Genomic DNA, 27,921 nt, shown 5'->3' with positions numbered 1-27,921 from the left:
CTTTGGGTCCAGGCCCATTTTTATCTTACTCAGTTCGCACTCACACATCTATAAGGTTGTTTTCTCAGTGGACTATGTCTCCTTTTCCTCCTAAACTCCTGCGATTCTGTAAGGGTTCCTATGGCTTCAGGCTGCCACCATTTGAGAGTGAGGGCGAGTGAAATGTACGGAGCTCCCTACTTCTCTGCCATCTTGCCCAGTCTCCCCTATCTTCTTAAAAGGATTGGTGATTACACTGGGCCCACCTCCTTAATCCATGATAGTTTCCCATGTCAAGAACCTTAACTTAATCATGACTGCAAAGTGCTTTTACAACGTAAGGTGACATGTTCATGAGTTCCAGAGATTAGGACATAGATCTCTTTAGGATGGGGGCATTATTCTGCCTTCCATACTCAACTATAGTGCAGACTCAATATATATATAGGATGATGTCTGATCTGGCTCTGATTGCAGTTTCCCGTTGGGAAAAGCTGATATGAGGAACTGACATAGCTATTGTAAGTAATAATAATTTATTTGTTTCTACTGCAGAGACCTCACGTCTACTTTCAGAACAGTTCACATCAGTGTAGTGTTAAAAACCTAATAGGCTGGTGTTTAAGGGCTCTAAAAGCTGAACTCTGTATAGACTCCTAAATGATAAAAACAAGAAAAATCCAGAGTTGTTTTAAAATTTAGATGGGACTTTCTACTACCTTAGAACCTCTTTCTCAGCCTTTTCCTTATAAGAGATTTCCAGCCTGGCTAACTCATTCATATTGAATAGTCCATGCTACTTCCTTTATGGTCAGTTTTTCCTATCAGACCCATGTCTAAGCTGAAACTAACCTAAAAGCAATCCAACTGTAACTAGGGGTTAGTTTGGCTCTGCTACCTTCCCATTGCTATTCTGTGCTTGGGCATAGCAATGCAAATGTATCAGCCCTCCACAGTAAATGTGAGCACTCATCATCAGATATGGGACTATTATGCCCATTTCAAAAAGTATTTGTGTGTTTTCTCATATTGGCTGATTATTGCAGCTGTTTTTTCCAACCCGTTTTCTGATATCCTATTATAACCACTAAATTGGCTCAACTGTTAATCCTGTGATCCTAGTACAAAGATGTATCAGGGAACTAGATATAACTGTCATGTCTAGGTTTAACACTAGTTAAGAGAGCTCTACTATTGGTAAAGGCTTCCACTTTGGAATTAGATCTTGGTCTTCTAGAACTAATCACAATTTATTCTCCTCAAGAAGTATTATACTGCAAATATATATCTTATTCTTTCAAAGGCTAGCCCATGACTATCAAGTACAAAATTTTTTCCTAGGTTTAAAAATTAGTGCTAGACTTATGCATTACTCACTGTGATTATATTCATTGCCACCATCCTTACCAGGTAAACATGTACGTAAGAGAAATAGGGCAGAATAATAAAAAATAGTTGCTGTGAAATGTTTAATAATGTACCCTAAAGCATTTATGTAATTGACATATTAGTCTATACGTGGCCCTTTCTGTTGCTTTCCTTCTTCTTCCCCTTCCTTTTTCTTGTCTCCCTTTTTTTCCACTTCTTCATTTTTCCTTCCTTTTTCTCTTCATATCCCTCTTCTTTTATTAGCAAATACCATAAAGATATTCAGCTTTCTTTCTTTTAATATTTTGTTCTAGAATGGAGTTTTTCATAACTGTACGAATTAGTCATTCAGCTTTTGTGAAACAGTACTTCAATGGACATTTTATTAACAGCTTAGAAATAGAGTTTATCTTTTAAATTTATCTTCTGTGTATTCTTATTTCAATGTAGGAAGAAACTGGTTTTCATTTTTTTTCTTTACCATTTTAGGACTTTTCTTTTTGGTAGAGATGGAAATCCAAATAAACGGAATGTGCACAATGAAACATCTATGCATTTGTTGTGTATGGGACCTCAAATTATGATATCTGAAGGAGCCCTTCATCCTCGCTTAGCACGCCCCGCAGAAGATGATTTCAGAAGAGCAGATTGTCTGCAGATGATCTTAAGATGGAAAGGAGCAAAACTTGACCAAGGCGAATATGAGAGAGCAGCTATTGATGCTGTTGATAACAAAAAAAACACACCCCTGCACTATGCTGCTGCCTCAGGGATGAAAACCTGTGTAGAGGTAAAACTTTGTTTTCTTATACTCGCATTCTGTAAAATTTGTGTCTTGGTAATATGTAATAATCAGAGCTTGTTTTGCTTAACAGTTACTTTAACTAGTCCTTTTTGTCCACTTTGTGGTTCTAAGAGAACCTTTTAAATAAAATCATTCCCTCATTTTAGGGAAAGATTAAAAACAAATTCATAGTCTACCTTGGGAATAAAATGGAATCAAGAGCAATTAAAAATTGGCTAACATCCCTGAAGATAACAGTGATCAATTAAACACTGTCACTGAGAATAACGGTTTTAGTAGATGTTCAACTTTTTGGTTGATTTTTAGAAACCAGTTTATACATACTGGATATGGCAAGTCTTAGCAGGTGGCACTTACAGCTATATTATCTAGAATTCCCCAAGTAAGGGATAAATATTAATGAATATATTTGTTTTAGTCTTTAAAAAAAAACATTTGTAATTTTTTTAAATTTTTTAAATGTTTGTTTATTTTGAGGGGAAGGTGTAGCATGTGAGCTGGGGAGGAGCAGAGAGAGAATCCCTCTGTCTCAAGCAGGCTTCATGCCCCAAAACATTTGTAATTTAAAATATGCTGATTTTTCTGTTTAATCTGCATTAATGTTAATGTACTCCTGAAGATTATATTGAATTTGAATTTTTCCATATATATGTCTTATATATAACAACAGGCTTAGATAAAATCTGCCATATAATACAGGATCTTAGCTAGGAAATCATTACTATACTGTCATCACTACATAAAACAGAATTGCTTTTTCTCAGCTATATTCATGTCAATCTGTACATAACTCATAGAAGTTCTTTTTTAGATATATTCAAGTGTGAGTGGGGGGTCCTTAAAGATTGGACTACAGAATATCTGTGTTACCAGAAATGTAGACATTTGATGGAAAAGCAGTGATCCTAATCAGATTGAAATATGTATCTGAAAACTTAGTATTTCTTTAATGTTATTCACACATCCACATATTTATACATACACACACACATACATACACACACACACACACACCTATATACTTCTAAATTGATTGATAAATATACTAAAAATGAGTGTTTTTCACTTTCTTACTCATTTTAAAAGATTATAGACACTGATATGATTTCTTTAGTGTATCTGAAATGTCAGTTGTTTTTTCTTTAAAAACCCTTCGGATCTTGTGTTTTATTTATTGCTGTTATTTGTGATATTGGTTAATTTTTTAGAATCTTTGGGCTGCATTGGTGGCTCAGTCGGTTAAGCATCTGACTCTTGATTTCAGCTCAGGTCATGATCTCACAGTTCATGAGATCGAGCCCCATACTGGACTCCATGCACAGAGGCTGCTTGTGGTTTTTCTCTCCCTCTGTCTCTGCTCCTCCCCCACTCACACTCTCTCTCAAAATAAATAAATAAATAAACTTCAAAAAATATTTTAAGGGCTTCTGGGTGGCTCATTTGGTTAAGCATCTGACTTCAGCTCAGGTCATGATCTCCCCAACNTTTCTAGGGGCGTCTAGGTGGCTCAGTTGGTTGAGCATCTGACTTCAGCTCAGGTCATAATCTCACAGTTCGTGGGCTCAAACCCCATATTGGGCTCTGTGCTGACAGCTCAGAGCCTGGAGCCTGCTTCAGATTCTGTGTCTCCCTCTCTCTCTGCCCCTCCTCCACTCATACACTGTCTCTCTCTGTCTCAAAAATAAACATTAAAAAAAAAAAAACATTGCTTTCTAACCCTGATTTATAATGTGGTAGAAGGATGTCCTAGGATTTGGGACTGGTGGTGCTATTGGTAGAATTCCTGAGGCTTTTCTTTTTTTTAGTTTCTTAAATTTATTTTGAGACAGAGAGAGCACGAGAAAGAGGGTGCAGAGAGAGAAGGAGAGATAGAGAATCCAAAGCAGGCTTCGCACTGTCAGCTCAAACCCATGAGGCTCCAACCCATGAACTGTGAGATTGTGACCTGAGCCAAATCAAGAGTCTGATGCTTAACTGACTGAGACACCCAGGTGCCCTGAATTCCTGAGGCTTATTACACAAACCTTTTTGTATATTGTTCTGTGCCCACCTCCTATGAAAGAATCTCTGCTGTAGTGACTCATCATTATTGATGAGATTGTATCATATTTCCCAAGTGAGTTAAAGCAGAAGATAGTATATCCTTGGTAGTAGTAATAATTCTCTTATTTTACTGCTTTAATATCTTGCTTCCAAAATTTTTCTAAAATTGCTTTAGTGCTTGTTGATTTTGAAGTATGTTTACAGTGACATGCTTATTAAATTGTTCCCCAAATTTGAATACAGTATTTTTACCAGTATTATTGTGTACTCTGTGAAGGAAATTAGTGTTAGTTTTATTCTGAATTGACAGACCTGATGATATGCTTTGTGTGAATGAATGTGTATATATGTTTTAACTCATCTGTCAGCATATCACATTCATAAACCACACCATTTGGTGACTATTTCCATTTTTCTGTATTCACAGGAACTCTTCGACCAAATGTAAAAATTCCAGAAGGAGCCCTATAAATACTTTGGTTGCATTTATTCTCATTTTTCTCAACAAATTGCAGCATATCATTTTACCTATATAAAGTTATCTTTAATCTTTTATATGTACATGATTGTACACGTGCCTAGCCTTAAGCCTTGAATGACTTTTGGTAATGCTTACTACTTATTAAACTAGGAGAGTTTCCCTGGGAAGTGTAATTAATTTCCAGAGGTCTTACTGTGTTTTCTAATAATACTAGTGCATAAAATAAATACGTTGAAATAAAGAATCTAATAATAGTACTTCTTATAGTCAGTCTATAGGTATCTTCATGTAGTATTATACATACTCTGATTTAAAAGAATGTTATCAGCTTTTTATTAATTTTTTCTTAAAGCTAAGAGACTTAGTCTTCACAGTGACTATCTGTAGTACCTTGAGTGAGTCACTGTACCTCTTTGAGGTTATCAGTTCCAACTGTCCAAGACAAATTATCACCATTATCTCAAAAGACCCCTTTTAGCACTAATTTTCTGTTGATCTTTGATTACTATAAAAGAGATCCCATTTTCAGTGTATAACCTTTAAGGCTATATTGATTATTCCATAGTTTAGACCAAGCTTTTTCTTTTTTTTTTTTTAACTCATTTCTATGGAAATATGCCTTCTCTAATTTTTTAAAACATTTTCTCTCTATGTTTATTTAAAGACAGAATTGATAAACTCATCAGGTGACAATTTCCTATGTACATTTAATAATTTAACAGGTAATTTTTTATGGTTCATTTAGAACCATAGAAGTGAAATATTACCTTTATTTTTTTATTTTTTGAAATATCAACTTTAAAATTTCTTGTAATAATTGTGTTGCATACTAAGCTAAAGTTTCATGATACACACACACACACACACACACACACACTACAACATAACAAAAGCCTGTTAATCATAGCATTCTTCTGGGAACTTCCAAGTGTGGAGGTATCAGGAGCTCTATATAGGATATCACAACGGAGTGTCTAATTTTCATGCTATATTGTTGCCGAGTTGACTTCCTTGTATTGATAGTCCAAGAGTCTGTCAAATCCAACATTTCCAATGTGTAGCAAGTCCTATATGCTTTAATTATATAAAGAATTTTTAAAATGCTGTGTAATGGATGCCCAGTACACAAAAATGCAATTCAGATAAAATATAAATCTTAAAAGAATTTAATACAGTGAATAATGCAATTTTTCTTAGTTGCTGAGTTTTGTTTTTCTATTTCTTTGGAATAGAGATGGACTTTGAAGAGGAATGATGGGTTAGCTCTATTAGCATGGTCCAATGAAAAGCCCAGTTATCTTTCTCCCCTTGGCAGACTTCCCTAAGAGCTAGCCTAGTCATTAAGCCTTATTTTATTTGTATTAGTGCTTTTCCTGTCATAGTGATTCAATAAATGGTTGATGTGCATAGGTTATTGGTTTTGATAGTGATTCATTTTTTTGTGAAAAGCATGTTTTAACATGAGCATTATCTTAGATATTTCCTATGCACCCCTGCCCTACTTGCTTATTCAAAGCTTTAAGTATAGTTGCTTATTGTCAGATCAAATAGAGGTCACTAGAAAACCAAAGGTGGTAAATCACTTTTCCCTTTACAGCCATAAGGCCTATTTGACACTTTGGTAGCTATCAGAGCATTTCACACTTCATTGGAAAGTCATAAAAACCATTCACAGGTCAGACTGAAGAGTTTTACTTAATGATATTGTGTTTTTAGCACCTGGAGTTAAAACTAAAAAGAATACAGAAATTGTAGTCCCAGCTCAGCAACTGAGTAACTGCCTATTCTAGCCTCAGTTTTCTAATATTTAATTGAGAAAATCGTGATCTTATTACTACCTCCAAAATATTTTGATGCTAAGGGCTATATTAATTATTTGGGAAGTAAATATTAGAGGCATTGTAGAGGAAAAAAAGACCATTTTGGTTTTACTTATCCTGGAAGATTTCATGGGTTGTAGTATAATTTAAATGGGTAAGGTTTCAGTATTTGGAGGATACTTTTAAGTGTGCCCCTCAGACCTGTAGCATCAGCTATTTCTGAGAGCTTGTTATAAGTACAAAATCTTGGCCCCACCAGGCCTCCAGATTCCAAATCAGAATCTCTAGGGGTAGACTCCAAGAATATTTTAAGCAAATTCTGCTGGTTATTTGATTACATGTCAGAGTTTGAGAAGCACTGTTCCAGGTCTCAGACATATGAAGATTAAAGTATTTTGCAGAAGAATGATAAGACAGATGCTTTAAAATGAAGATAGAGGCCACATTATGTAGAAAATACTAAATGCCAAGGCCAAGGATTTGAGATTTCTAGAAAATCGAGCCATTAAAAATTTTTGATCAGAGAAATGCTATTATGAAAGCAAATACAGTAAGATTAGCCTAATGGTTGTTATGTAGAATAGATTTGAATGAGGTACTTGTAAAGCAGTGTTTCTTGAAGCCTCACTACACAATGGTCCTCAGACTGGCACAGGCATAAATTATTTAGAAACTGGCAGAATCTTAGGCCTCATTCCAGACCAAATAAATCTGAATCTGTAGTTTAACCAGATCCCAAGGTGATTCATATTCACATTAAGGTTTCAGAAGCCCTGGCATAGAGCATAGTCAGTGAAATACCAATAGTGGAATCATTACACTTTTTGTAAAGAGTGCATATATCTAATCCCCACCTCATTTCCCCCTAATATGACTATCAGGCTACCCAGATGATTCTTAAACAGTTTGAAAACCTTTGTGCTGGAACAGTAGTTGTAAACATGGCTGCACAAAAAAATCCCATAGTGTGGACCCTATCTCAGATCAATAAAATTGGAATTTCTCTGGTGGGAGCCCAGACACTAGTACTTGAAACTAGTACTTGGAACACCTTGGAATCCAGATGATTCCAGTGGGCAACCAAGGTTGAAAAACAGTATATTAGAGGGAGTGATAGAAGCTAGATTACTGCACTTATTTTGCTATGAACTGATAAGAAGCTTAGATTTGTGTGATGGTATTGGAAATGAAAGAATGAGGCAGATACAAGGGACATTGTAAAGACCTGGTAGCATTTGGTGACTTGGTCAATTGATACAAGAAAGTGTGGGAGACTAAGGGTTAACAATGATAGAAGCTTTAAGGGCACCTACCTGATTCTTGGTCTCAGGATTGGGAGTTCAAGCCCCGCGTTGGGCCTAAAGCTTACTTTAAAAAGTAAAATGTGTTCCTTTAAAAAAGAAAAAGATGGAGACTTTAAAATGTTAATGTTAAGCTCACTTTGGATGATACAATTTCTCATGGATTTTCCACATTTTCTGTAACAATCTGCTATCATATATATAATTAGAGTAAAATAAATTATTTTTAAAGTAGAATGTTTATGGTTTTGAACCTGGGTTACTTTGAAGCCTGCTAACAATTAACAGACATTTAAAAAATGAGATGAGGTAAAGAAATTGGTTGGAGTACCATATTGAGTTTTCATTTAGAAGGATGGAGATTGAGGTCTTGGATTGGCTACATGAAATGGTATTCAGGCTATTGAAAATTAGGACTAGTTGTTTGAGAGTAAATAATATAGGTTTAGAATTGAGTGTCATCTGCATAGAGTTGAAAACTAAAAACAAGGTATAGATGAGTAACCTAAGAAAGACATTAACGTATAGACTAAATTACAGCGTTAATGTCATAGCATCAATTTGGAGAATACCTGTATTTAAAGGGAGTGAAAACAAGAGGTGGCCTGTGAAGCGAAAAGAAGAAGCAGAGAACTGAGGTAACACTGTCAAGGGTGCCAAGAGAATTTAAAGGGGAGAAGGTAATCAGTCATGTGACATAAAGAGGTAAAGCAATTAGAAAACCAAGAAAAGCTGTTGAATTTGAGAGTACTTATGATTTTCAAAAATACTGTTTTATGGAAATGGTCAGGGGTAAAAGTCATTGCTGGGAGTAATTGAGTCATTTGCTGAGGAAGTGAAGAGACAGTGGGTGTCAGTCACTAATTTGAGAAATGTGGCTGAGAAAGAAAGGAAAAATTAGGAAAGTAACTAGAAGGATAACAGAATTAAGATAAAGAACACCTATACCAGGAACCAGTATAAAGTCAGAGAGGGAAGATAGAGGGGTAATGGAGTGCCCAAGGCCATACAGGAAATAGAGATGACAAAATGGTAATTTTCAACTAGAACAGACTTTTAACAATTATCTTTTTTAAAAAACAACAACAACCATCTTTTCTCAAGATTATATAAGCTTCATTTTACTAATGGAATTGTATAAACTGAGACTTAAGTCCAGAGTTACCAACCATTTAGATTATGGGTCAAAGAGGTGGGGAGGGATTTGTCTTGAATAATAGGGGCTGCCTTACCCCTCTTCTTCTGAGGTTATAAATAGAAAGGAAGGCGAAATAGATTAACGGATGTGTTGAGATAGTAATAATTGGATGTTTCTGTTAAGGTAGAACATTTCATGTACTACCAAGCGTATAAGATAGACTAAAAATCACATTTGAATAAAATATTCTGTCCTTCTTGCTTTGAGAGTGAGGAAAATGATTAAAAACTACCTCTTCAGAACCAGAAGTAACTCCCTTATTGTATAAAACCAGAATACCTGACTTTTTGCAGCATCAATTTCATAGATATCCCTACCTAAAACATCTTTCACTTATTGGTGTTCCCCACCTCATGCCCCAAATGTCAGCAGGCTGAAATACTTTTTTTTTTTAATATTTTAATGTTTATCTATTTTTTTTAAAAATATTTTTTAATGTTTTATTCATTTCTGAGAGAGAGAGAGAGAGCGTGAGCAGGAGAGGGTCAGAGAGAGAGGGAAACACAGAATCCGAAATAGGCTCCAGGCTCTGAGCTAGCTCTCAGCACAGAGCCTGACATGGGGCTTGAACCCACAAACCACGAGATCATGACCTGAGCCGAAGTCTGAGGCTTAACCGGCTGAGCCACCCAGGTGCCCCAATGTTTATCTATTTTTGAGAGAGAGAGAGACAGACGGAGCATGAATGGGGGAGGGTCAGAGGGAGAGGGAGGCACAGAATGTGAAGCAGGCTCCAGGCTCTGGGCTGTCAGCAGAGAGCCCAACATGGGGCTTGAACTCATAAACCGCGAGATCGTCACCTGTGCTGAAGTCAGATGCTTAACCAACTGTGCCACTTAGGCACCCCAAGCTGAAATACTTTCTGAATACTGCTCCAATGTCCAGCAGTACTATTGTTAGCTAGCTTCTATACTAAAGGTACATACATGCTGACTTAACTTGCTAAAAGAAATGGCAACGGTGTAGTAGTGTGCCTGTTTCTCCACATCCTCGCCAGCATCTAGAGTCTTCTGATTTGCTCATTTTAGCCACTTTGACTGGCATGAGGTGGTATCTCAGTGTGGTTTTGATTTGTATTTCCCTGATGAGGAGGGATGCTGAGCATCGTTTCATGTGTCCTTTGGCCATCTGGATGTCCTCTTTGGAGAAGTGTCTGTTCATATATTCTGCCCATTTCTTCACTGGGTTGTTTGTTTTTCAGGTGTGGAATTTGGTGAGTTCCTTATAGGTTTTGGATATTAACCCTTTATCTGATGTGTCATTTGCAACTATCTTTTCCCATCCCGTTGGTTGCCTATTAGTTTTATGGATTGTTTCCTTTGCCGTGCAGAAGCTTTTAATCTTGATGAGGTCCCAACAGTTTATTTTTGCTCTTGATTCTTTTGCTTTTGGGGATGTGTCAAGTAAGAAATTGCTGCGGCGGAGGTCAAGTAGGTTGTTTCCTGCTTTCTCCTCTAGGGACACTGTTGGTGGGAATGTAAACTGGTGGCAGCCCCTCTGGAAAACAATGTGGAGGTTCCTCAGAAAGTTAACAATAGAACTCCCCTATGACCCAGCAATAGCACTGGTAGGAATTTACCCAAGGGATACAGGAGTGCTGATGCATAGGAGCACATGTACCCCAATGTTCATAGCAGCACTCTTAACAATAGCCAAAACATGGAAAGAGCCTAAGTGTCCATCAACGGACGAATGGATCAAGAAGATGTGGTTTATCTATACCATGGAATACTACATGGCAATGAGAAACAATGAAATCTGCCCATGTGTAGCAACATGGATGGAACTTGAGGGGGTCATGCTGAGTGAAGTAAAAGGCAGAGAAGGACAAATACCATATGTTTGCACGTATAGGAGGATTACGAGGAAATTAACGGAGAACCAAGGGGGAGAAGAAAGGGTGAAATAGTGGGGGAGAGGGAGAGAGGTAAACCATAAAAGACTCTTGAATACTGAGAACAAACTGAGGACTGATGGATGTCGGGGGGGAGGGGGGAGATGGGCATGGAGGAGGACACTTGTGGGGATGAGCACTGGGTGTTATATTGAAACCAACTTGACAATAAACTATTTGTAAAATAAATAAACTTAAAAAGAAAATGAGAACAAAAAAATAAAAAGATTAAAAAATATATAAAAAAATAAAAGAAATGGCAACAAACGTGGACCCTACATTTTATCACCAATTATGAGTTTCTCTATAGATGCCAATTGTAGCAATGAGATAGATATAGGTCTTTGTAGTCCCTTCATCTCCACTCCAGTCATTGGGGGACCGCTTTTGAAGACAAATTACCAATCATGGCAAGAAATCTCATCCAAGTGCTAAATATGTTCAGCAGTGATTCTCAACAATGGCTTCTCACACACCTCCTCTTCATATACCCATTTTGTTTTAAAATTTAAAAACACTAAAAAATTTTTTAATGTTTATTTTTGAAAGAGAGAGAGAGAGCGTGAGTGGAGTAGGGGCAGAGAGAGAGGGAGTCACAGGACCCAAAGCAAGCTCCAGGCTCTGAGCTGTCAGCACAGAGCCTGACACGGACCTTGAGCCCAAAAACCTTGACATCATGACCTGAGCCAAGGTCGGACACTTAGCTGACTGAGCCACTCAGGCACCTCCCCCCCACACACATTTTTTTAAACCCCAGAGAATGCAGTCTACACTGCAGCATATCCTTTTAAGAAGGTTCCCCACAGGCAGGGTTGACTGGGTGCTTCAGTTGGTTAAGCATCTGACTTCAGCTCAGGTCATGATCTCACATTTCGTGAGTTCAAGTGCTCTGTCAGGCTCTGTGCTGACAGCTCAGAGTCGAGCCTGCTTCGAATACTGTGACTCCTTCCCTCTCTGTCCCTCCCCTGTTTGTGCTCCCTCTCTCTGTCTCTCTCTTCTCTCTCTCAAAAAGAAATAAACATAGAAAAAAAAGGTTCCCCACAGCAATATTCTGGAATGGCACAACCTCTTAAATTTTGTTGTCTTTGCCTTTGTTAAGGACTGGGACATTAAGTTAAAGATGATTTATCGTATTTGCTAATATTTAAATCTCTTCTATGGTAATATCTGTTGTGAAAGTAAATCACATCATGGCTTTGAAAGCTTTCCTAGTGTGCATTTTAGAAATAATTTCCTACTACTCTGAATAAAAAACCAGAAAATAAAGTCTGCTCTCTTAGTTCAGTAGCAATCAGAAGCAAATAGTTCATTTTCTGTTAGGATTGGGTACCCTGTGAGGCAGAAATGCTAAAAATAGTAATAGATTGTGCTATAGGTATAAGTTTATGGACTTACTACAAGTCCTCAGTATTGAGTATATTAGAAAATGTAAATATCCATTTTCACAGCTACATAGGTGATAGTCTAAGGTCACTGCTAATCAGACTTTTATGTGCTTAAGAATCTCTTATACATCAGAATCAGAATCAGAAGCCTAGAGTGGGAGGGATTTGGGTAGTTATGCTGAGATTCAGCATTTCTAACAAATCCCAGTTGATACTACTGATCCCCAGACCATACTTTGACTAGGAATGTTCTAGGTGGTAAATAAATAGCAGGCTCTAGAACAACAGTGACTGCTTAGAGCTATGCCTAACAAAAAAAAATTTTTTGTAAAGAGTAAATATTTTTTTGTTTTGTGGCCATATGCTGTATTCTTCTTGATTTGTTTCTATGCTTGTATTTACAATTAAAAACATTTCTTTTTTAACAAATCTAGCTCTGAGGTATACCTTCGGCCAAGAGCAAGAAACTGAAGGTCATATCCATTGGGCTGTCAAGTAGATTATGGCTTTGAGGCCCAGCATTGATATAAGTCCTTTATTTCATCAGGCTTCTTGTAATCACTATAGAAGAATCATAAGGATTCCAGTTCCAAAAGCAATAAAGTAACTTTATATTTATAGGAAGATAAAAATATTTGTTGAAGGGAGGGAAGATAAAATTATATGAAAGAAAATGGAAAGAAGCTACCTTTTTTATTAAATGCCATAAAAAAGTGAAAACCAAAAACCAAATTTATGTGATCAGCCTGTTCTGTGTGTCTGTACATTATCCAGTTATGGTTGTAAGAAATTGGTCAAACTTTTGTCTGAATCCCAGTTGTTCTGCTTGCCAGGCGGATAACTTTGGTCAAGTTACTTAACTTTTCTGAGACATTATAATATCCCTGGGGTTGTTAATATTAAATAAGAATGTATACTTGAATTACTTAACACTGTGCTTGGAATTTAGAAGACAATAAATGGTGGCTGTTACTATGTTATGATCATGACTGAATTAATTAAGTGAATCAGCTCTGTAACTAATTGTTAAGCTGTCCTTTAGGGTTGATTATGTCCTAGATTATGGTCATAATGGCATTATGTCCTTCCTGATGTCTGTAGACTTAATGGGGAAATTTGAGCTTAAAGCCTTTAGCAACTACTGCAAAACTGTCAGAAACCTCAGTAGTAATAAAAAAGTCAAGTCACTATTCTGTGTATTTTTTTTAATGTTGATTTGTTTCTGAAAGAGAGCAAGCCAGGGAGGGATAGAAAGAGGGGGACAGAGCATCCAAAGCAGCCTCTGCACTGACAACAGCGAATCTGATGTGGGACTCAAACTTACAAACTGCAAGATCATGACCTGAGCCAAAGTTAGACACTCAACCAACTGAGCCACACAGGTGCCCTATTCCATGTATTTTTAAGGTGAGATTTCTTGGGGTGAAATCCCACCTTTACAAATTGAAAGATTGTTTGAGTCTCCTGTGTGGCTTAGTCAGTTAAGTGTCTGACTCCTGGTTTCAGCTCAGGTCATGATCTCATGGTTCGTGGGTTTGAGCCCCGCGTCAATCTCCTTTCGATTCTCCGTCTCCCTCTGTCTCTCTCTCTCTCTGCTCTCCCCAATCTCTCTCTCTCTCTCTTTCACTCACAAAACTAAACATTTTTTTAAAATACGAATAAACAAGAATTGCCTTCTTAAAATCAGAAGTCACTGGTATCTAAATTTTTATTGTCATTTCAAGTACACACTGTTGTATTTTTGTTGTGCTTCATTATATTGTTAGTTTTTTCTCACGTGTAGCATGAAGTAACCTGTTTAAATCTGTGGTTGCAAGTTTTTGAAAAAATCTTTTTTAGCTTTTAGTAAAACATGGAGGAGACTTGTTTGCGGAGAATGAGAATAAAGATACTCCTTGTGATTGTGCTGAAAAGCAGCACCACAAAGATTTGGCCCTCAATCTGGAATCACAAATGGTATTCTCACGAGATCCTGAAGCTGAAGAAATAGAAGCTGAATATGCTGCATTAGACAAACGAGAGGTAAGGTGTTGTTGTTTTTTTTAATAAGTGATACGGATTTTATATTAAATTTTATTTTTCTACTTTAAAATCCAGTTTGTATGGTCTTCTATGCAATATGCTTAGCACGCTTTCATCTATATAGCCATAAGTATGGAATACATCTAGAAAACCTGAAGGTGGTAACTGTATTTTATAGTATGTAACTATATTTACTTATATTCAGGTAGAGATGCTGATGTGTGATAGGAAGACCTAACCGTTTCTGCTGTTCCTCAGTCTCTCCTTGTCTCCTGGGTTGCTCTTATCAACAAACGTGCTTTGCTAACTTAAAAAAAAAAACAAACAGCAAATCAGTCTCTCCATTGACATTTTTACCCAGCTCTGCCCCCTCCCCCTTAAGTTGTAGCCCCATATCTCTGAGTCTTTTGCAGTGTGACTTTCCTCCCTTCTATTGTGTTGGAAGTGCATTTGCATGGACATCAAGTGTCACCATGTTGCCAGATCCCTGTCTTACTTGAATTCCTCTGCAGCACTTGACACAATTGACCACTCCCTTCTTAGTGAACATTTTTTCCCTTAGCTTCAGAGACATTGTTCTTTGGTTTTTCTTTAAGTCTTTTCTTGTTTCAGTAAACATTACCTCCCTCCACAGAGTTGCTCAAGCATAAACAGGCATACATTTCAGTTCTTCATTTCTCTTTATATCCAGACAATCTGGAAATCTTGTCAATTTTAACTCCAAAAGTATAACCTAGATCCATTACTCCTCCTAGCCTCTACTCTTACCCTCCCACCCCCAAGCCCTCTCTGCCCTCACCTCTCATCTGAGCTACTGTAATAGTTTCCTAAGTGACTTCCTTCCTTCTGTTTTGGTCCTCTTAGGATCTATTTTGTTCACATAAGCTGGAGAGACATTTTTAAACTTATATTAGATCATATAAGTCACTTAAATTACTTAGTGACTTTTCATTGTACTTAGAAGAATAAAATCCAACCTGTTCTTTCAGATACAAGACCTTATGTGGTCTCCCCACTATCTACCTCACTCAACATCCTCTCAAACCTTTCTCCCCAGCACATTTTGCTCTAATTGTAATACCTAGACTGCAGTAAGTTTTTGCATTTGCTGTTTCCTATATCAAAAATTTTGGGGCGCCTGGGTGGCTCAGTCGGTTGAGCATCCGACTTCGGCTCAGGTCATGATCTCACGGTTTGTGGGTTCGAGCCCCGCATCGGGCTCTGTGCTGACAGCCAGCTCAGAGCCTGGAGCCTGCTTCGGATTCTGTGTCTCCCTCTCTCTCTGACCCCTGCTCATGCTGTCTTTCTCTGTCTCTTAAAAATAAATAAAAACATTTTAAAAAATTGAAAAAAAATCTTCTCCCAGTTTTTCTCTTGGCTGGCTCAGTAATTCTTCAGAGAGGTAATCTTGGACCATTCTTTCACAAATAGGTCCCTCTCCTTCCATTATTTTTTATTATAGTACCCTATTTTTTATAACACTTATCACATGCTGTAATGATGTTTTTTTATATATTTATTCATTTTTTTGCCTTTCTTTCCTATTAGATTTAAAAAAGTTACAAAACAGTTTGATGCTAATTATATAGAAGACTAGTACATATTGAGAGAAGATTGAAGTATAACAAAATGCTAATTATGGATACGTTTTCTTACCATTATATTTTCTATTTTCATGCATTTAAAAAAAATTTTTTTAATGTTTATTTACTTTTGAGAGAGAGACACAGACAGAACATGAGCAGGGGAGAGGCAGAGAGAGAGAGGGAGACGCAGAATCCGAAGCAGGCTCCAGGCTCCGAGCTGTCAGCACAGAGCCTGACATGGGGTTTGAACCCACAGACTGTGAGATCATGACCTGAGCTGAAGTTAGACGCTTAACTGACTGAGCCACCCAGGCGCCTCTTCATGAATTTCTTAAAATTTATTTTTTGAGTATTTGCTAAAAAATTTCCTCCTTCCCAACTCTACCCCACAGTGGTAACAATATCTTGTGTGTATTTCTTGTTTAAGAAACATACATATATTAACAAACATATAATATAGAGTTTTTATTGCAAAAGCAAGGTCATATAGTACATTGAGTTCTGCTACAATATTTTTCCTTTTTAAAATTTTTTTTCAATTGAACTATAGTTGACACACAGTGTTACATTAGTTTCAGTTGTACAAAACAGTAATTCAACAAGTTTATATGTTATGCTGTGCTCATCACAAATATATAGCTACCATATATCACCATACAATACTATTGCAACTTTATTCCCTATGTTGTACTTTTTATTCCCATGACTAATTTATTCCATAATTGGAAGCCTGTTTCTCACACTCCCCTTCACCCATTTTGCCAACCTCTTCACCATCCCTCCTTCTGGCAAACATTAGTTCTATGTACTTATGGGTCTGTTTCTGCTTTTTGTTTGTTTATTCATTTGGTTTTTTTAGGTTCCTCATGTAAGTGAACTTGTATAATATTTGTTTTTCTGACTTATTTCACTTAGCCGTAATACCCTTTATGTCCATCCAAGTTGTTGCACATAGTGAGATCTCATCTTTTTTTTTTCTTTTTACAGATTAGTACTATTCCATCAAGTATGTGTGTGTACACCACATCCTTGCCTATTCATCTATCAGTGGACGCTTAGATTGCTTCCATATCTCAACTATTGTAAATAATGCTATAATAAACATAGGGATGCATATATCTTTTCAAATATCTGTTTTTGAGTTCTTTACTAGTGAAACTACTGGGTCATATGGTATTTCTGTTTTTAATTTTTTGAGGAACCTCCATACTGTTTACCACAGTGGCTGCACCAGTTTGCATTCCCACAAACAGTGCATGAGAGTTCCTTTTTCTCCACATCCTCACCAACTCTAAAATATTTTTTCGACTTAATAATATATAATGAACATCTTTCCTAGGTCAGAACATATGATCTACACATTTTCAACACTTACCTATTGATGAATATTTAAATAATTTAGATATTTTTGTTATTAAAAACAGGCTAAAGTGAATATCTTCTGGTTATATGTATACATATACATATATATATCCAGTTGTGTCATTATTGTGCTTTGAAACACGGATCTGAAGCCATGCTGACTTGATTCATATCTTAGCCCCATGACTGACTTACTATGTGGCCTTGAGTAGTTATTCTCTCTGCTTCAGTTTCTTCTTCCTTAAAATGGAGACAATAATGGTCCCTACTTCATAGAATTGTAGTGATCCTTACATTAGTTAATATATGTAAATACTTAGAACAGTGCCTGAGTCATTACATGTGTTATATAAATGTATGCTGTTACTATCATGGTCATTATATCTTATTGTTACTGCATTTATATATTTATATATTTTTAAAGTATATTCTCTATAAATTTGTAGAAATTGGTTTGATGGATCATGAGATATATACATTTTATAGTTTAATAGATGTTGTTAAACTGTCCTAAAAGATTATATCAATTTATTTTCTTCTAGTAGCATATTAGAGAATTATTTTCCTCACATTTCTGCTAGCATTTAAGATTATCAGTGTTTTTATTTTTGCTAGTTCAGACAAATGGTACCTGTTTGAATTTATTTATTTGATTATTCTGTGTATTGATTATTCATTTGTCTTTTTTCCTTCGGATTGTTTTTATGTTCTTAATGCTTTCCAAGAAAAGTTTGTGTATTTTTCTGTTTTCACTTAGAATATTCAGAGATGTAAATTTTTTTTCCTCCATGGCTTCTGAATTTGTTTCATGTTAATTTTACAATCATATGCCCCCGATTTTTTCTAGTTTTATAATTTTTTAATCCTTATTAAATTATTTTTGTCTGTTTCATAATGTAAAAAACAATACTTTCACAAATAAATACTTACACACAAATGTCTATAGCACCACTACTCACCGTAACCAAAAGTTGAAAACAACCGAAATCTCTATCAACAGGTGAATGGATAAATAAAATGTAAGGTATACATATTGCAGTGGAATATTACTCAGTCACAAAAAGGAAAGAAGTACTAATATATTCTACAATATGGATCAATCTCAGAAACAATATGCTCTGTGAAAGGAGGCAAACGCAAAAGGTCACATGTTAAATAACTCCATTTATATGAAATATCCAGAATAGGTTAATCCATAGAAAAAGAAAGCACACTGGTGTTTGCCAGGGCCAGGGAAGCGGAAGGACTAGGGAGTGACTACTTTAATGGGTATATGATTTTCTTTTGGGATGAGGAGAATGTTTGGAAATTAGATGCATGTGGTAGCTGTACAACATTGTTGAATGTATTAAGGCCACTAAATTACACATTTTAAAATTGTTAACTTTAAGTAATGTGTGTTTCATAACAATTTAAAAAATAAAACCAGCGCTCTTTGATGGCTCAGTGGGCTAAATTCCAACTCTTGGTTTGAGCTCGGGTCATGATCTCACAGTTAGTGAGATGGAGCCCTGCATGATCAAACCCTGCATCAGGCTTGCTTGGGATTCTCTCTCTTCTTCTCCCTCATGCCGACATGCACACGCTCTCTTTCTTTCTCTCTCTTAAAATAAATAAACCTTAAGAAAAGAATTACAAAAAATAAAACCAAAAAACTTGCTTTCTTTAAAATTCATTTTTATACTTTCGACTTTCACCCTGATCAGCGTTTGGATTATTCTGCCAATGCTAATAATTTCATATAACCTGCTACGTAATTGTATTAAACTACATAATTAGGTAGTTTAAAAGATTCCTGTTCCCAAGGTGAAGTGTTTTTTCTAGCTAAGTTTCTTGATTCAGTTAATGATCCGGACAGTGTATAATATTATATCTCTATAATTTCTTCTTGGCATGTTTTAATTCTTCAGATTAGTTTACAAATGGACAAAATCTACTTCTTCATTCTATCATTCAACAAAACTCTGGGTGACTGTTTTAGGCGCTTGGAGATACAGTGAGGAACAAAGATAAGCCCCTACCCTCTGCCCTCTAGGCGCTTATATTCCAGCATCTATAGAGATGCACACAAATGAGTTTAAAAAGTAAACGAACACAGTTTGTGAGAGTAGTAACTGCTATAGGGACATAAAAACATGGTGCTCTGTTGGAGGGATAGCTGGGAAGAATGTATTTAATTTATATAAATCTGGAAACGCAGAACAAAGAAACTAGTGTCTGTTGGGCCTGGTAGGGGTCAGGCTCTGTAGGAGTAGATTGTGTGACTACATGTGGGTAAGTGAAGGGAAAACTGAACAATATGTTGCTTTGAAAGCCATCTGAAGAATCCCCCTTCCCAGTTTCTCTCTGGGTCTATAATTTAGGAAGGCTCAGGCTCTTTTTCTGGCAGGGCACCTATATGATGGACATTGCCTTCACTGGTTTAATTTACTGTGCAACAGCAACTGCCTTCCTGTTAGGTCAAAGTATAGATCAGGGTAGACCAGGTCTTAATCCCAGGGGAGAACAACTGGGTAAGGAGCAAGGAAACCTAAACAAAGGAAAGGGTCCTAGAATTCTAGACTTTCTCTAGCTATTCTTTCCCATTTCTTCTCCAGGCTAAGCTCGTGGATCAGCCAATGAGAGATTGATATTAAGAGAAATTGGAAATGTTTCTTTTTTCCTTGAATGCCTTTCACATCTTCTAAAATTCTGATAGTTACCAATATAATTGAGTAAATAAGTACCCATATTTTTTTTTTCATTTTTTAACAACAAGCATGTTTTACCTTTATAATCAGGGGGAAAGCTGTTTTCACTGTGAAAAAAAACAAAAACAAATTTCTTATTTCATAAATCATTTGTCATAGTCTTTTCTGAAATAGTTTTTGAAGATAACTGTCACTATATACATATCAAAGAGGGACAGTTTGTATGTTGGGCTGTTTCACATTTCTTTAGTGACATTTTGGTAGCAAAGTATGCACTGATGCAAAAGAGGTACTTTTTATTCAGTTTTCCTTTTAAAATTAGTTTCCATTTTCTTTCTGTGTACCAGTACTGACTGCTTTGAAGGTTACTAGATTGTGTTTAATTTGAAAATAGACACAGTTTATCTTTGCAACAAAAAAGAGAAAGGCACCTTCATTTTCATTCTTCTTGCAGAAGAGAGGGCTACTGCCCACTAGGGACTGAGCAATGTATTGAAATGCTTCACATGACCTAATTACGTTCTTTTGCAGAGATTCAGAGTGAATATGTGATGTGCTCATGAAGGCAGTATGTCTTTCTCCTTCACGAACTATTTTTCTTCCAATGTAACCTTTTTAAGTTTGAAACTATGCATTTTTAAACTTCCATATATGCAGATTGCCTTATATTCTCTTTTTTAATATATCTATACTCAAAACTTATTTGGCTTACATAAATGAAGCAGAATGTTAGCTAATCTCAGGGTGCTGGGTGGCTCAATCAGTTGAGCATCCAACTCTTGGTTTCATGCTCAGGTCATGGGATTGAGCCCCACATTAGGCTCCACGCTGAGCATGGAGCCTGCTTGAAATTCTCTATCTCTCTCTTTCTCTCTCTCACTCACACTCTCTCACTCTCACTTTCTTTTGCTCTCTCTCTCTCCCTCTCTCCCTCTCCCCTTTTTTTCCCTCCATATTCACAATTTTATTTTCTACTACATCCTTTTTTAAAAAAAAAAACGCTTAACAAGTGATGATATATTTGCAAATAATAAAAAAAATGACTGGCATTTAAATAAAAACTTAAAACAATTAATTGCACTTTTACACTCAATCGTTACTTCTATTTCTGTGCATATGAATGTTCTTTTTTTTTCTTTCATAGTTTATTGTCAAGTTGGATTCCATATAACACCCAGTGCTCATCCCAACAAGTGCCCTCCTCCATGCCCATCATCCCCCTTCCCCCCTAGCCCCCCCATCAGCCCTCAGTTTGTTCTCAGTATTCAAGCATCTCTCATGGTTTGCCTCCCTCCCTCACCCCAACTATTTTTCCCCTTCTCCTCCTCCATGGTCCTCTGTTAAGTTCCTTCTAATCCGACTATATGTGCAAACATATGGTATCTGTCCTTCTCTGCCTGACTTATTTCGCTCAGCATAACACCCTCAAGGTCCATCCATGTTGCTACACATGGCCAGATTTCATTGTTTCTCATTGCCATGTAGTATTCCATGGTATAGATAAACCACATCTTCTTGATCCATTCGTCCGTTGATGGACACTTAGGCTCTTTCCATGTTTTGGCTATTGCTGAGAGTGCTGCTATGAACATTGGCGTACATGTGCCCCTCTGCATCAGCACTCCTGTATCCCTTGGGTAAATTCCTAGCAGTGCTATTGCTGGGTCATAGGGGAGTTCTGTTGTTAACTTTTTGAGGAACCTCCACACTGTTTACCAGGGCGGTTGTACCAGTTTACATTCCCACCAACAGTGTAGGAGGGTTCCCGTTTCTCCACATCCTCGCCAGCATCTATAGTCTCCTCTCTTTCTCTACAAAAATTTTTTAAAAAATTAAAAATTAAAAGGAATATCCATTCTCATTGCTGAGGTAAGAGAAGTACCTTGAATCCCAAGTCCAAACTTGGAAGGTATTTTTTAGAAATAATGTTCTACATAGTGTGTAATTTCTATACTGGAGTGAGTACTATAAATTTAACCATAAAAGGATTTCTTAAGTTTTTGCAGGGGAGAATGTGGTTCACAAATTAGCTTGAAAGCAAATTATACAGCATAATTGGGATTATAAGGATCAGGAAGTTTATCATGTCAACTGAGAAAAATTATCCCTGTTGAGTCCCAGTCATATGGGGTTAAGTAAAAATTAGTAAAATAGTTTCCATGATACCAAAAAAATGAAGCAAGAAACAAAGATGATATATTATTCTAAAATATCTGTAAATCAGCTAAAATGAATTGAGGCTTGCTAATTGCCCAGAGTTCTCTGCAGACTGTGATACATGCTGCCAAAGGACATCTTCTTCTTTGGAATTTCTACTGCTTTTTAAGCTATGGCCTTTAGTCTATGCTTACTGTAGTAATCCGGTTACAACTTTTTAAAGAACTGAAATACGTGGGGCGCCAGGGTGGCTCAATCCGTTAAGCATCTGACTTTGGCTCAGGTCATGATCTCAGGGTTTGTGAGTTCGAGCCCCACAGGCTCTGTGCTAATAGCTCAGAGCCTGGAGCCTGCTTCAGATTCTGTGTCTCCCTCTCTCTCTGCCTCTCCCCTGCTCACACTCTGTCTCTGTCTCTCTCAAAAATAAATTAAAAAGTTTTTTTAATAAAAAAAGAATTTAAATACATGATGTGTATCAATATTAATAATAATAATATTGAGTAAAAATAAAAGGATATTGCCTAGTGATATATATAAAATTATGCCATAATGTATGACAACCATACATCAAATTCATGAAAGTGATTTCCATAGGCTAGGATGGGAAGAGTTAGGTAAATGTAATGGGGAAAACATTTCACAGATTATTTTACTTTTACATAATCCCCCTGCCCCTTGTCCCTGCGGTTTCAGTTACCTGCAGTCAACCACAATCCAGAAGAAAATGATCTTCCTTCTGACATATCCTTAGAAGGTCAGTAGTAGCGTAACACTATATCATAATGCTTACGTTGTTATTTACCTCACTTGATCTCTTCGTGCAGGCATTTTACCATCTCACACCATCACAAGGGTGAGCATAGTCCAATAAGATATTTTGAGAGAGAAGCCACATTGATACAACAATTACAGTGTATTATATTACAACTGATCTGTTTTTATTGTTGTTTTATTATTTTATTTTATTGTTGATGTTAATCTCTTATTGTGCCTGATTTATAAATGAAACTTTATCATAGCTATATATGTATAGGAAAAAAAACGTTATATGTATGGTTCAGTACTATCCATGGTTTCAGGGATCAGTGGTGGGGGTCTTAGAACACACATTCCCCTGTGGATGGAGCTTTTGGGGGGAGACTATATATATAAAGTTTTGCTTCTTTTGTTCCATTTTGTTTTAAAAAGGACTTGAGGGGTGCCTGGGTGGCTCAGTCAGTTAAGCATCTAACTTTGGCTCAGGTTATGACCTCACAGTTCATTGATTCAAGCCCTACATAGGGCTTTCTGCTGAAGGCTTTGGAGCTTGAACCCTGCTTTGGTTTCTGTGTCTCCCTCTCTCTCTGCCTCTCCTTCACTCATGCTCTGTCTCTGTCTCTGTCTTTCTCTCTCTCTCGCAAAAAAATAAACATTAATAAAAAATGAAAGGACTTGAAACAAGTAAGCAAAAACGGTCATTGTTTCTGAATAGTGAAACACTTGGGATTTTTATTCTTTATGTGTTTTCTGTTAAAAACAAAGATAAAGGATAACAAAATTAAAAACCTGAGACGATATAGTACCTATATAAAGACTAAGGAGCATTAACGAACACTTGAATAAACAGAGGTAATAAGTTTATGACTAAGAACTCTGAATAGTATGGTATAGTCACTTCTCCCCAAATTAATTAATAAGTATCATATAATTCCACTAGTAATCCAGATTGGGTCTTAATAAGTTTAAACGTTTGGTGGTTCATTGGATAAACTCATTAACATAAATTACACATAATTGATTTGCTAAAAGCAAAGACTGGATAAAAATACTGGAGAACTTTAATCATGATTATTGCTCAGTGGTGGTATTTTAAGGTTTTTATTTCTAATCTTTGTATTATTTAGATTTTCAAAGATGTAAAGTAAGGTGGTCTTGTCAATAGAATTTATTTTAGATAAGATGCATGAACCTCGGCATTCCACTTTCTAGTTTTTATAAGACCTGTGAAAGAGTAGTTTGAAGTCCACAGTTGTAGAGTATACAGAGCCTTTTTAACTTCAGTACTCAAACTGCAACAGAAAGATTGAATAAATGATAATCATATAATTTTGTTTCTAGGCATTTAGAATCTCCTCAGAGTATAACAACCAATTTAACTTGATTTTCTTCTTTTCAAAGCCATATGAAGGACTAAGGCCTCAGGATCTTCGTAGATTGAAAGATATGCTTATTGTGGAAACTGCAGACATGCTTCAGGCTCCATTGTTTACTGCTGAAGCTTTACTTCGAGCTCATGGTAATGAAAAATGTCTTATGCTTCTGAGAACATGAGTTCCTTTTGAAACTTTTCAGTTAAAATATAGTCATTTTACTATTTCAATATAAAACAAAATAGTTGTTAAATAAGCCTAAGTTGTTTTTTGTGCAGTGGTTACTGCAGTAGCCAGCATCCTCAGAACATTCTGTATTTTGAAGTATAAACTGCTTATAAATCCTAGAGGGGAAATTGGAAATTTATTTTTAAAAATCACACTATTAGGGGTGTCTGGACGGCTCAGCTAGTTAAGCATCCAACTTCAGCTCAGGTCATGATCTCCTAGTCCACAAGTTCGAGCTCCACATTGGGCTCTGTGCTGACAGCTTAAAGCCTGGAGCCTGCTTCAGATTCTGTGTCTCCCTCCCTCCCTCTCTCTCTGCTCCTCCCCTGCTTGCATTATCTCTCTCTCTCTCTCTCAAAAAAAAAAAAAAAAAACCTCTTTTTAAAATTTAAAGTACGTAAAATAAAAATTATGGCTACTAAATCAGCTTAAGGATTGTCTAATTTTAGAAATGTGTCTGATTTTAGCAGGATTGAAAGTTGGAATCCGTAGTCCTAGTGCTAGTTTTGACATTAATTTTTTACTAAAGTCAATTAAATATTTAACAGTTGTGTTATTAGTACTGTCAGTTATATTTATTTTATATAAAAGCTGTTTCTCAGCATGAAATGCACAAAGTGAAATTGTAGAGTCAATGCAGAAATATACTATCCCTTTTAAGGTTGTTTTGTTTTGTTTTTAAGGACGTTACCAACTTTACTTAGGAAAACTACTCAGCTTATTTTAAGTTTTCTGTGATACTTAAGGCAGCCATTTGGGGAGTTTTCACATGCTGAGCTGGACCCTCTCATTGTACAGTTCATATTTGATATTTTGTCTGGTTTTACAGTTAAGCTTTTTCTGATTTAAGAATTATTTTTAGGGTACCTAGGTGGTTTAGTTGGTTGAGCATCCAACTCTTGATTTCAGCTCAGGTCATGATCCCAGAGATGTGGGATCAAGCCCTCAACTGGGCTCTGCACTGAGCATGGAGCCTGCTTAGGATTCTCGTTCTCTCTCTCTCTCTCGTCCCCTTTGCCCCTCTCCCCTACTCACATTCTCCCTCTCTAAAATAAAATGATAATAAAAAAATAAAATAAAAATTTGTTTTAAAAAGAGAGAGGAAAATGACTATTCTAGCCATTACTTGGCTTACCTGTCTATTTGAAATATAAATCTGTATCGTCTGTACTAAAATAGAGTGTCAGCTTCAAAAATATTTTATATGCTCTTTTGATCAGAAGAAAATTTAAAATTCCATATTTCATCATCCCTTGATCATCACTGTGAATAATTTGGAATATAATTTTCTAGTCCTTGCCTTCAGTATTGAAATTTCCTAAGGTTCTGTACTTGAGACTTTTTTCCGCTTTATATACCAGTGGCTCTTAAATCTTAGTATAAATAAGGATTATTACCTGGGAAGTAACCAGAGATTCCTGGACTTTCCAGAGAGTCTAAGTCTTTAGGTGAGGGGTGAAGCATAAAGTATGTATTGTAGAAATGCCTACCAAGTGGGCCACTCTCTGAGAAACATTGCTGTCTACATTTATCTAATGAAACCCAAGATTTTAAAAACCACCCAAACAGTAAAGACTGTATCTACAACCTGACTTTAATAAAGTGTTTGAGAGCGCCTGGATGGCTCAGTCAGTTAAGCATCTGACTTTTGATTTCGGCTCTGGTCATGATCTCTCATTTTCTGGGATCAAGGCCTGCCTCTCTCTGCTGACAATACAAAGCCTGCTTGGGATTCTCTCTCTCTACCCTTCTCCTGCTCACACCTCTCTCTCTCTCTCTCCCTCTCTCTCAAAATAAGTAAATCAATGTTAAAAAAATATAAATACAACCTCAAATACTTCATTTTGTTAATTTTGCTTTAGAGAGAGTACATGCACGTGCACATGAGAGAAGAGTCAGGGAGGGGCAGAGAGGGAGACTCCCAAGCAGGCTCCCTGCTGTCAGCACAGACCCTGTCTCGGGGCTCAATCTCACAAATTGTAAGATCATGACCTGAGCTGAAATCAGGAGTCATGAGTCAGATGCTAAACCAATTGAGCCACCCAGGCGCCCCAGGTTTTGCATTTCTAAAGGTCTGTTTAACAGTTTTCTCCTCACTCTAAGGACGTCCACACCTGAAATCTTTTGTGCCATTATCTTGATACATGAGCACCAACATTCATCAAATTACCCTGCCAGAAACTTGAAAGTCATACTTTACTCCTCCATCTCTGATGAATTTGACCACAGTCTTATCATTTCTCTTTTTTAAGTGTCTGTCTTCCTTCCAGTGTACCCTCTCTAGCTCTTTCCATCCCCACTCTCACTGACTTTAATTCAGGCTGTTATTAGTTTCCATCTAAATCATATTCTCCCAAGTCCTGGTCTCCCGTGTTGCCATTCTTCTTTCACCCTATTAATTTTTCATATTGCCATTAGACTGTTCTTTTAAAATTCACAGTTGACCATGTCACTGCCTTGCTGAAAAATCCTTCACTAGCTTTCCACAGACTTGAAGCCATCCAGACTCTTTAGTAGACCTTCATGACCCAGATTTCTTTACCTGGACTGTCAGTCACCCCATTCCTTTACTTACCCCTTCTTACTTGTCCTTGGTAACCATATCTTTCAGGAGGCCTTTTCCCAAGTCTGTCCTGAGACCTTTCCTGTCTATTCCTACTACATTTTCTGTTGTACACTTAGAATACAATATTATAATAATCTTTTTTTTGCTTTCCCTGGAGCTTAACTTGGGAACTACAGTATTACGATAATCTCTTTTCTGCCTAACCTGAGAGCTCTTAAAGGATAGCTTTTATTATTTTTTTGTTTCTACAATATCTGACATCCATTAAGCTCTCAGAAAATGTTTACAGAAAGAATTATATATAATAAATAATATACCTGAAATGTTATTTATATATACACTACTCCTGCACATACTACATTGGCCAGAATTCGGTCATTTGGCCACACTTAACTACAAACAGCAGTTCAACACTGCAGCATTTTTTGTGTATTTATAGTCCTTTCTGCCACAGGTATCTAGAGTCACCTAGATAATATAATGTATCATAGGCTCGAGTCACAATATATAGAGAATCTAAGGCTAACTTTACCAATAATTTTTTAAAAGAACATTTTCATCTGTATCTATTTACCTTATATTATCAAGTATTATTAAATAACTCCATTTTTACTCCATTGATATTTTTCTGTTACTTCTTTTACATAATAGGGGTCAGTTCTAATAAGGTGATAATGTAATTGAATTTTCCTGTTTGGAATTTATCTATTCTGTGGTGTGGATAAATTTTTAACTTACTTAAAAATTCTGTATTTTACTTCCCTATTAAGGCATAAAATAGAGGTAGCAGGTTTTCAAATGGACATCTCTTCTAATTGTTTGGGTAGTATCAGTGACAGTGACATTTGATTATCAAATATTTATAGACACAAATGGTGTTAGAGAATAAAATAGTGCACAGAGCCAC

At 36.4% G+C, this 27,921-nt stretch overlaps 1 protein-coding gene across 5 annotated transcripts in view; it reads left to right on the top strand.

Annotated features, from left to right (window-relative positions):
* Positions 1-27,921, top strand: part of ANKIB1 (ankyrin repeat and IBR domain containing 1) — a 135,233-nt gene that overhangs the window by 53,795 nt on the left and 53,517 nt on the right. For all 5 annotated transcript variants that reach the window (XM_077776248.1, XM_077776249.1, XM_077776247.1 and 2 more), the window contains 3 exons: positions 1,837-2,137; positions 14,114-14,296; positions 24,249-24,366. In XM_077776248.1, the coding sequence (XP_077632374.1) occupies positions 1,837-2,137; positions 14,114-14,296; positions 24,249-24,366 (602 nt within the window). The remainder of the gene's footprint in view (positions 1-1,836; positions 2,138-14,113; positions 14,297-24,248; positions 24,367-27,921) is intronic.

This window comes from Crocuta crocuta, unplaced genomic scaffold, assembly GCF_008692635.1.
Source record: "Crocuta crocuta isolate KB4526 unplaced genomic scaffold, BGI_CrCroc_1.0 scaffold37, whole genome shotgun sequence".
In the NCBI taxonomy this organism is placed as follows: domain Eukaryota; kingdom Metazoa; phylum Chordata; class Mammalia; order Carnivora; family Hyaenidae; genus Crocuta; species Crocuta crocuta.
The sequence above is the reverse complement of the archived record's forward strand: the minus strand, read 5'-3'. Positions and strand labels throughout refer to the sequence as shown.